We start from the raw sequence: 10,930 nt of genomic DNA on the forward strand, positions 1-10,930 counted from the left end.
CCCAGGCTGGAGTGCAGTGATGTGATCTTGGCTCACTGCAACCTCCACCTCCCAGGTTCAAGTGATCCTCCAGCATTAGCCTCCCAAGTAGCTGGGATTACAGGCACCTGCCACCACACCCGGCTAGTTTTTGTGTTTTTAGTAGAGATGGAGTTTCACTGTGTTGGCCAGGCTGGTCTCGAACTCCTGACCTCAAGTGATCCACTGCGTCGGGCTCCCAAAGTGCTGGGATGGATTACAAACATGAGCCACTGCGCCCCACCCCATGCCAGACTTCTAATCTTTGAAATTGTAAAATAGCAAATTGGTGGTGGTGTTTTAATCCACTAAGTTTGTGGGAATTTGTTACATCAGCATGGAAAACTAATAAACTATTTTACATATCATTTCTCTTTCCACTAGTCAGACCAGCAGAGAACTGTGTATGTATCGCCTTTCTTACCCAGAGGCACCACTGCATATCCTTATTTTATTGACTGTGGTTTGTTTACAGTGTTGTAGGCTGAAATTAAGCAGCACTATAAAAATCAACTTTAGGGCTGGGCGTGGTGGCTCACGCCTAATCCCAGCACTTCGGGAGGCCAAGACAGGCAGATCACCTGAGGTCAGGAGTTTGAGACCAGCCTGACCAACATGATGAAAACCTGTCTCTACTAAAAATACAAAATTAGCCAGGTGTGGTGGTGCGCGCCTATAATCCCAGCTACTTGGGAGGCTGAGGCAGAAGAATCACTTGAACCCAGGAGGTGGAGGTTGCAGTGAGCCAAGATCATACCATTGCACTCCAACCTGGGCTAAAAGAGAGAAACTCCATCTCAAAAAAAAATGTTTTGGTTTCTTTAAGTGATTTTTATTTTAGGAAATGAAAAAAAAAATCTTATGAAACTATTTGCTGCTTTTGATATAATGAAGTTTTGTTTTGTTTTCGCTTTCTGTTGTTGTTTGTTTCTTTTGAGATGAAGTTTCACTCTTGTTGCCCAGGCTGGAGTGCAGTGGCACGATCTCGGCTCACAGAAACCTCAGCCTCCCCAGTTCAAGTGATTCACAGTTCTCCTGCCTCAGTCGAGTGGCTGAGATTACAGGCATGCACCACCACACCCAGATAATTTTGTATTTTTTTTAGTAGAGACAGGGTTTCTCCACGTTGGTCAGGCTGGTCTCAAACTCCTGACCTCAAGTGACTCGCCTGCCTTGGCCTCCCAAAGTTCTGGGATTACAGGCGTGAGCCATTGCGGCTGGCCCTAATGACGCTGTTAAGGAAGGTTTTATTATACCCAAATAAAGAGACATGAGCTCCCAACGTATGTTGCGCAGACTGGACTCGAATTCCTGGGCCCAAGGGATCCCCCGACCTCAGCCTCCAGAGTAGCAGGGACTACAGATGTGCACCGGCACACCTGGCTCTGAAGAGAAATTTATTTTCTGTCCTTGAACCTGGAAGACAGAGACTCCTGCGTGGGTTTCCCTCCTTACCTTGGCTGCTAGTTGCAATCAAGGGCATGTTAGAGTGATGAAACTTCCAGAATCACCTGGGCAGCTTTTGCAAACTGCACTTGCTCCCTTAGAAATTCCAATCTGTCTCCCTAGAGGAAAATGTTCTCCTTCCTCCCACATGATCCATTGCTTTCTCGAGCCTCTGCACTATTTATTTTTTAATTTTTATTTATTTATTTATTTATTTATTTTTTTTTTTTGAGTCGGAGTTTCGCTCTTGTTACCCAGGCTGGAGTGCAATGGCGCGATCTCGGCTCACTGCAACCTCCGCCTCCCAAATTCAAGCGATTCTCCTGGCTTAGGCTCCCAAGTAGCTGGGATTACAGGCACCTAACACCACACCTGGTTAATTTTTTGTGTTTTTAGTAGAGACAGGGGTTCTTCATGTTGGCCAGGCTGGTCTCGAACTTCTGACCTGAGGTAATACACCTGCCTCGGCCTCCCAAAGTGCTGGGATTACAGGCGGGAGCCACCACGTCTGGACAGCCTCTGTGCTATTTAGAAGAGCAAGTCCTACTTCTCATATCTGTTGGGTTGGGGAAAGGGTTAAGAATCATTGTCTTGGCCTGGCATGGTGGCTCATGCCTGTAAATCCCAGCACTTTGGGAGGCAGAGCCGGGCAGATCACTTGAAGCTTGTCAGAAGTTCCAGACAAGCCTGGCTAACATGGCAAAATCCCGTATCTATTAAAAACACAAAAATTGGCCGGGCGCAGTGGCTCACGCCTGTAATCCCAGCACTTTGGGAGGCCATGGCAGGTGGATCACTTGAGGCCAGGAGTTCGAGACTAGCCTGGCCAACATGGTAAAACCCTGTCTCTAAAAAATAAAATAATAATAATAATAAACACACAAAAATTAGCTGGGCCTGGTGACAGGCGCCAGTGGGCTGAAGCCTGAGAATTGCTGGAATCCAGGAGGCGGAGATCCCACCACTGCACTCCAGCCTGGGTGACAGAGTGAGAACCTGTCTCCAAAAAAAAAAAAAAAAAGAAGCCCCCAGTCTCTACTAAAAATATAAAAATTGGCCAGGTGTGGTGGCAGGTACCTGTAATCCCAGCTACTCAAGAGGCTGAAGCAAGAGAATTGCTTGAACCTGGGAAGCGGAGGTTGCAGTAAGCCAAGATTGCATCATTGTACTCCAGCCTGGGCAACAAGAGCAAAATCCTGTCTCAAGAAAAAAAAATACTATTTACATTAGCATATAATGGACTTACTGTTTCTTAAATGAATTAATAAGTATTTTAAGTGTTTCTCAGTTTTAATGTGAGCAAATATTGATAGGTATAACCTACATAAGCAAAAGCTCTTTGGATTCCTCAATAAAATTGAAGTGTAGCCAGGCACAGTGGGTCATGCCTATAATCCCGGCACTTTGGGAGGCCAAGGCCAGTAGATCACCTGAGGTCAGGAGTTCAAGATCAGCCTGACCAACTTGGAGAAACCCTGTCTCTACTAAAAACACAAAAATTAACCAGGCATGGTGGTGCATGCCTGTAATTCCAGCTACTCAGGAGGCTGAGGCAGGAGAATCACTTGAACCCGGGAGGCCGAGGTTGAGGTGAGCCAAGATCGTGCCATTGTGCTACAGCCTGGGCAACAAGAGCGAAACTCCATCTCTAAATAAATAAATAAATAAATAGGGCTGGGCGCAGTGGCTCATACCTGTAATCCCAGCACTTTGGGAGACCGAAGCAGGCAGATCATAAGGTCAGGAGTTCGAGACCAGTCTGGCCAACATAGTGAAACCCCATCTCTACTGAAAATACAAAAAATTAGCTGGGTGTGGTGGCACATGCCTGTAATCCCAGCTACTCAGGAGGCTGAGGCAGGAGAATTGCCTAAAACCCAGGAGGCGGAGGTTGCAGTGAGCCAAGATCGCGCCATTGCACTCCAGCCCGGGCAACAGGGCGAGACGCCATCTCAAAAATAAATAAATAAAATTGAAGTGTAAGGGGATCCTGAAACCAAAATGCTTGTTTATTGATGTATGTATGTGTTTGAGACAGGGTCTTGCTCTGTCACCCAGGCTGGAGTGTAGTGATGCAATCAATCATAGCTCACTATAACCTCAAATTCCTGGGCTCAAGCAATCCTTGGACCTCAGCATCCTGGGCAGCTGGGACTACAGGTACACACCACCACACACAGGATCTTGCTATGCTGCCCAGGTTGGTCTTGAACTCCTGGCCTCCAGGAATCCTCCCATGTTGGTCTCCCAAAGCGCTGGTACACACTTGAGCCACTGCACCTGGTCCCAAAATGTTTATTAACCACTGAACTGGAGGAAGCACTCTATCGGTGAGGGTCTTCAGGGCGTTCATGTTTGGCATTCATGACACCCACACTCTTCTTTCCTACCTTTGCCCATTACCTTATTTTTCTGAGTTTTTGTTAAATGATTGGTTTCTTATCCTTTGAGGGGCAAATAGCTACCCAAGCAGCAAGTTAAACAAATGACTGAGGAGATTCTGTTTATTTATATTTATATTATATTTATATTTACATTTTTTGAGATGGAGTTTCACTCTTGTTGCCCAGGCTGGAGTATAATGGCACAATCTTGGCTCACAGCAACCTCCTCCTCCTGGGTTCAAGTGATTCTCCTGCCTCAGCCATCCAAGTAGCTGGGATTACAGACATGCGCCACCACACCAGGCTAATTTTGTATTTTTAGTAGAGACGCGGTTTCTCCATGTTGGTCAGGCTGGTCTCGAACTCCCAACCTCAGGTGATCCACCCCTCTCGGCCTCCTAAAGTGCTAGGATTACAGGCGTGAGTCGCCATGCCTAGCAGGAGACTCTGACTGTTAACAAGCCTGAAATTAATACTCAGTTTACCTCCATCGTTTCCTGTGGACAAGCTAAGGCAAGCAGGATTATCAGTTGAGTCCAGTCCGTTGTTGGGTGGCTGGATTTGCATTTTCCCTCTTCCTGCTCACTTCTCATTTTCCCTCACTCTTGCCACCCTGGAATTGCACCTCCCAATTAAGCACAAACATGCAGGCTTTGCCTAGGCCTGTTTTCTAGGGCAACTGGGCTCATAGATCAATATTATTATTAGCTGATATTACTGGTAAGAAGATAGATATGTGTGTGTGAATATTCTTGGTTGACCCTGCATTTCTGCTTTCCACCCTGATTTGTTCCCCAAGAATGACCTTTATGGAGCATATAACGGGCTTCCTTGCACTCAGGCCTCTGGGAGATTTCAGACAACGAGAGGAGCTGGCGAGTGATCAGAGGATGGGAGGATCCCAGGACTTTTGGAAGGCTGAGGCAGCAAGATAGCTTGAGGCGGGAGTTTGAGACCAGCCTGGGCAGCACAGCAAGACCCCATCTCCATAACAATAAAAAACTTAAGCCCGCCGGGCGCAGTGGCTCAAGCCTGTAATCCCAGCACTTTGGGAGGCCGAGGCGGGTGGATCACGAGGTCAAGAGATCGAGACCATCCTGGTCAACATGGTGAAACCCCCCTCTCTACTAAAAACTACAAAAAATTAGCTGGGCATGGTGGCGCGTGCCTGTAATCCCAGCTACTCAGGAGGCAGAGGCAGGAGAATTGCCTGAACCCAGGAGGCGGAGGTTGCGGTGAGCCGAGATCGCGCCATTGCACTCCAGCCTGGGTAACAAGAGTGAAACTCCATCTCAAAAAAAAAAAAAAAACAAAAAAAACCAACCAAACAAAAAAAACTTAAGCCCAGGAATTCGAGGTTACAGTAAGCTATAATTACACCACTGAACTCCAGTCTAGGTGACAGAGTGAGAACGTGTCTCTAGGCCGGGCGTGGTGGCTCACGCCTGTAATCCAAGCACTGTGGAGGCCAAGGCGGGCAGATCACCTGAGATTGGGAGTTCAAGACCAGCCTGACCAATATGGTGAAGCCCCATCTTAAAAAAAAAAAAAAAAAAAAAAGAGAACGTGTCTCTAAAAATTTTTTAATTGGTTTAATTAAAAATAAAATAGGATGAGAGGAGAGTAAGATGGAGATTTTTCTTTCGCAGCTCCCTCTGTGCTGTTAAAGGCTGCATTTCTCTATTGAAGGCCACGGCTCCTAACAGCCTGCTCTCCCACAGCTGCAGCTCTTGCCTTCCAGTAACCACTCTCTCTCTGCCTCTTCAGGCCAGCAGGTAGCAAGGGCTCTCCATTATTGCTGGCCCCAGGGTGTGTTATCATCCCTCTTTGGTTTTCTTTTTTTTGTTGAGATGGAGTTTTGCTCTGGTCACCCAGGCTGGAGTGCAAGGGCACAATCTTGGCTTGCTGCAACCTCCACCTCCTGGGTTCAAGCAACTCTCCTGCCTCAGCCTGCCTACTAGCTGGGATTACAGGCGCATGCCACCACGCTCATCTAATTTTTGTATTTTTGGTAGAGACGGGGTTTTGCCATGTTAGCCAGGCTGGTCTTGAACTCATGACCTCAGGGGATCTGCCCACCTCAGCCTCCCAAAGTGCTGAGAGGACCCGTGCCTGGACTCTTGGGTTTCCCTTGACCCTGCCTACACCTCTATAAATAGTTTCTTCCTTAAACTCTCCTCAATTCCTCTTTGAAGAGCCATGTTTCTTTCTTTTCTTTGTTGTTGTTGTTGTTGTTGTTGTTGTTGTTGTTGAGAAAGGGTCTTGGTTTGTCACACAGGCTGGAGTGCAGTGGCACAATCATAGCTCATTACAGCCTCGACCTCCTGGGCTCAAACAATCCTCCCACGTCATCTCCCAAGTAGCTGGGACAGGACTACAGACATTCACCACCGTGCCCTGTGATGAATAATTTTTGTATTTTTGGTAGAGATGGGTCTTGCTATGCTGCCCAGGCTGGTCTTGAACTCTTAGCCTCAAGTAATCCTTCAGCCTCAGTCTCCCAGAGTGTAGGATCACAGGAGTGAGCCACCATGCTGGGCCAGGTCATATGTCTGTTAAACGGGCTCTTACTGATACACATCGAGAGGTTGGGTGACTTTCCCAAAGTCACACAGAATAAATGACAGGGCAGTTGAGAGCATTGTCACTGGAACACAGAACAGGGTGGAGGCTTTTTCAGCCTCGCCAGCCTGCCCGGCCACCTCCCAGGTCCCTATGGCCTGCCCAACCTGCTGGAATCTGTGATCCTTTTGTTGGGATGGGATTGAATTCCCTAGGGCTCCTGTCCCGGACCTGGCCAACAGCTCCAGTAACCAGAGCTGTTGAGAAGAAAAGGCCAAGCCCCTGGGGCAGCCACACCCCAAACAGAGGTGAGGTCTCCGGTGAGTCATGCCCATGAGGGGTCACTTCCCTGTCCTATGGGCCACTGCTCACCACGGACCCACCCAGCACCTGGCGGTCCTCCTCTTTTTGCCTTTGCCTACAGTGTTCTTCATCCCTCCCTCTCCCACCCAATAGGTGTCCTGGAGCTAGGACACCTGTCCCCCACCCCCACCTGGGCTTCCAGAGATGTGAGATGTGTGCAGGGCTCTGGGTGGGGCCTTCAGGCTCCCAACTTCCCCCTTCCAGCCCCAGATCCTCTCAGATTCCCAGACTCGATGGGCTCCAGCCAGGGAGGGTGGGGCTGCCCCTGGGACCATCGGGAGTCACGGGGTGCCTGGGCAGGGACAGAGCCCTGCAGAAAGCAGATCTTCACTCGGCTGTGCCTCCACTGACTCTAGCCCCATGGCCCGGCACCTGCTCCTCCCCCTTCTGATGCTTGGTAACCTCAGGGGACAGGGGTGACTGCATAGGGCCTGGGTCCTAGCATCTGGTGGGCTGGAGAGCAGGATTCCTGGGCTCTGTGTGGGGAGCAGGGTGTCAGAGGGAAGAAAGTGAGGCATCGAAAGAGGAGGGTGTATCAGAGGAGGGAGAGGGAGTCCTGGGTACCCTGGGGAGATGAGGCTGGAAGGAGGGAGTCAGGAAGGCACATGCAGAGTGCGGGTTCCCAGCCTCCTCCTGCCTGCCTCTGTCTTCCCAGGCATCAGTCCCATCCCAGGAACCTTCCAGGACTCAGGTAAGGCAGCTGGACTGGGGAAAAGTCACATGCAGAGGCAGAAAAGACAGGAGGACTGGCATGAATGCTGGCAGGGGATGCTAAATGGACAGGGAATTGGGAAGATAGGGTTGGACTTGGAGAGCAGGGAGCGGGCTGGGCAATGCAGGCCTGGAAGTCACAAATGTCCTCCTCTCTTTACTCTCTGGCTCCAGCTCTCAGTCCTACCCAGGAAGAACCTGAAGATCTGGGTAAGAAAGAGGCCTCGCCGGCGCTCTCAGACCTTAAAGGAGGCTAAGGCTGGTCAGGGCATGAGAGGGAGGTGGAAAAGACCAGAAACATAGAAGAGCCTGGGTCCTCGGTGTTCTTTGTTCAGAGCGGCAAACGATAGCGGGTGGAGGACGGGGCTTTGTCCTGAGTTACGAGGGCTTCTTAAGTGGAACCCGAGGCAGGCTTTGGCTTCCACGGCTCCCCGTTGCAGACTGCGGGCGCCGGGAGCCCTCGGCCCGCATCGTGGGGGGCTCAGACGCGCAGCCGGGCACCTGGCCTTGGCAGGTGAGCCTGCACCATGGGGGTGGCCACATCTGCGGGGGCTCCCTCATCGCCCCCTCCTGGGTCCTCTCCGCTGCTCACTGCTTCATAACGTGAGTATTCGTCCCCGGCCCCGGCCCCGGCCCGTCTCCGCCAAAGGCCAGCCCCGCCCCCGCAGTTGTTCCCCTCCAGCCGCCCCACTTCCGCCCTCGTGGATAATTTGAAACCGAGCTGTCCCCAAAGCGAGGTGCTCTTTGAGGCATCATGGTTCTGAGTGGGGCGAGGCCGCCGGACTGATCCCACCATCCCACTGAATAGCCGGGTCTGAATCCCATCTTTCCAATGCTCTCCCCCCCGCCGCCCCCCGCGCCACCACCTCCAGATCGGATTTGCCCTTCCCCTTGGAGGAGTATCAGCCCCAAATTTGGATCGGACCCCACCTGCCCTCCTGGCTCTGAGCCCCGGCCCTCCAACGAGGGTCTGCCCCCTCTATACGGTCGATCTAACCTCCCGCCCCGGCGCAGGAACGGGACGCTGGAGCCGGCGGCCGAGTGGTCGGCACTGCTGGGCGTGCACTCCCAGGACGGGCCCCTGGACGGCACGCACGCCCGAGCAGTGGCAGCCATCGTAGTGCCGGCCAACTACAGCCAAGTGGAGCTGGGCGCCGACCTGGCCCTGCTGCGCCTGGCCTCACCTGCCAGTCTGGGCCCCGCCGTGCGGCCCGTCTGCCTGCCCCGCGCCTCACACAGGTTCGCGCACGGCACCGCCTGCTGGGCCACAGGCTGGGGAGACGTCCAGGAGGCAGGTGAGTGGGAAGGGACAGGAAGGGGGCTTCGGACAGGCGGGGCCTCGGGAGGTGGGGTCCCTGGGGCGGGGCCTCGGGAGGTGAGGTTGCTAGGGCGGGACCTAGGGAGGTGAGGGGGGGGCCTCGGGAGGTGGGACCCTGGAGCGGAGCCCCGGAGCCCCGTGGGTAGCCTTGGAAGGTAGTTTCTGCGGGTCGGTAGGTGACTCACACCGATCTCCATGTAGCCTCCTCCCCTCAAGGATTCTCAAACTAAGACCACGGAATCACCCACACGCACCCCATTCCCTCACCTTTCCTTCCAGTTTTTTCTTTCCTGGATGTAAGATCTGACTAGGGTTCCCATCCCAGCTCTGCCATGTCAGACAAAGCACTTCACCCAGTATATTTCCTCCTCTGTAACACGAGGAAAATAGCCGTGCCCACTTCAAGGGGTGGTTGCGTGGCTTAAATGAGAAATCCATGTAAAGTCCACGTACAGTGCCTGGCATAGCACTAACCAACGCACTTGAGATATTTCACCTCAGGTAATCTATGGTAAAGCACTAAAGCCCAGCGCTGGGCTATAATAGATATTCAGCAAATGCCAGTCTGTGCCTCCCTCCCTCCGCCTTCCTCCCATCCCATCCCCTCCCACTCATCTCTCTAATCCCCACTTCCTCTCTTCTCCCTACCCACCCTCATTCATTCAGCCATTCTTTCACACAAGGCTGTGTATTTCTTGAGCACCTTCTACATGCCAGGCACTGTGTTAGGCATTAGAAAGACACCAGTGAATATAAAAAGCCAAAATCCGGCCTTCTCAGAGTTTATGTTCTAGCAGACAGACAAGCAACAAATTCAATAAATAAGCACACATTATGTTAGAAGGTGGGGGGAACAGACCACTTCTCCACCCCATCATCCCCATCACCCGAGCTTTTCATGCTCCCAGGACCCCCAACAAATATTCCAAATCAGCCCTGGTCAGACTTGTGCCCATGCTGGAGGCTTTGGGAAGGTGCTGCATGGGGAGATGCCACAACCTCTGCTTGTGAAGGTCCCATCAGGGCAGGAGGTGATGAGGAAGCGTGACTGTGAGCCCTGGGAAGTCTGTGTGAAGGGGCTAGGCCATCCTGACCATGGGCACCCAGAGAGAGTGCATTGCAGGAAGAAGGGGGGAGATGAAGGCCAATCTGGGCACCCAGGCGAGGCATGTTATGTGAAGAAAGGCCAGGACGCCAGGCTGGAGGGAGGGAGGGACAGGTACCTGGGCTGCAAAGGCTGCTGAGGCCCGACCATGAAGGCCTTAGGGTCAGACTGAGAGCCAGAGCACCCTACCAGCTCCAGGGACACCCAGGACAATCCCCAACTTCCCCGGTGAGCCCCAAATACAGCTTCAGCTGTCATGTGACCTCAGATTCTGAGCGAGCTGGGGAAGGAGTTCTGTCCGTACTTCCCCCTACCTCCTACTTCTTTCTGGATCCTGATCAGAGCTGACCTTGAATGTTACTCAGCAATGAGCATTCAGGGGAACAGGCTGGCCAGAAGGCTGGGTCAGTTTTCCAGACCCACAGCTATGCAGCCTCAATTAAAGTAGTTGGTGAGAATGCCAGGAAGTCACAGATGAGAGGTTTTCACGAATTGGGAACTGACTGGGGGAGAGGAGTTGAGAGAGGAGGCAGGGATGATACCGTGATTCCATGCTTAGCAACTCAGGACAGGACCACATCGAGTCCATATGGCATCTTTGTGAAAAGGGTAACTTCTCTGGACCAACACAACTCCACGTGTGGGCTCAGAACTTAATGATTGTAGTGCTTACATTTCATCCAGTGTTGCAGTGCACAACCTGCACAACCTGCACGGTAGCTCTCACTAGGAGCTTCATGGAACCATTCCTGAGCTGAAGAAGTAGAAAGAGGCCGGGTGTGGTGGCTCATGCCTGTAATCCCAGCACTTTGGGAGGCCAAGGCAGGCGCATCACCTGAGGTCAGGAGATGGAGACCATCCTGGCTAACATGGTGAAACCCCATCTCTACTAACAATACAAAAAATTAGCTGGGCATGGTGGCACATGCCTGTAGTCCCAGCTACTCAGGAGGGTGATGAAGGGGAATCACTTGAACCCAGGAGGCGGAGGTTGCAGTGAGCCGAGATCACACCACTGCACTC

The 10,930-nt window shown here is 51.9% G+C and overlaps 1 protein-coding gene across 2 annotated transcripts in view; it reads left to right on the plus strand.

The window, feature by feature from the left end:
* Positions 1 to 7,049: 7,049 nt before the first annotated feature.
* The window catches only part of PRSS36 (serine protease 36), a 10,005-nt gene continuing 6,124 nt past the window's right edge, over positions 7,050 to 10,930 (plus strand). The window contains exons 1-5 of one of the 2 annotated variants that reach the window (XM_017515516.2): positions 7,050 to 7,170; positions 7,429 to 7,464; positions 7,659 to 7,694; positions 7,925 to 8,087; positions 8,499 to 8,779. In XM_017515516.2, the coding sequence (XP_017371005.1) occupies positions 7,134 to 7,170; positions 7,429 to 7,464; positions 7,659 to 7,694; positions 7,925 to 8,087; positions 8,499 to 8,779 (553 nt within the window). In that variant the 5' untranslated portion in view covers positions 7,050 to 7,133. The remainder of the gene's footprint in view (positions 7,171 to 7,428; positions 7,465 to 7,658; positions 7,695 to 7,924; positions 8,088 to 8,498; positions 8,780 to 10,930) is intronic. The other variant, XM_017515515.2, reaches the window with a different exon arrangement.

Source organism: Cebus imitator, unplaced genomic scaffold (genome assembly GCF_001604975.1).
Source record: "Cebus imitator isolate Cc_AM_T3 unplaced genomic scaffold, Cebus_imitator-1.0 Scaffold552, whole genome shotgun sequence".
Taxonomy (NCBI): Eukaryota; Metazoa; Chordata; class Mammalia; order Primates; family Cebidae; genus Cebus; species Cebus imitator.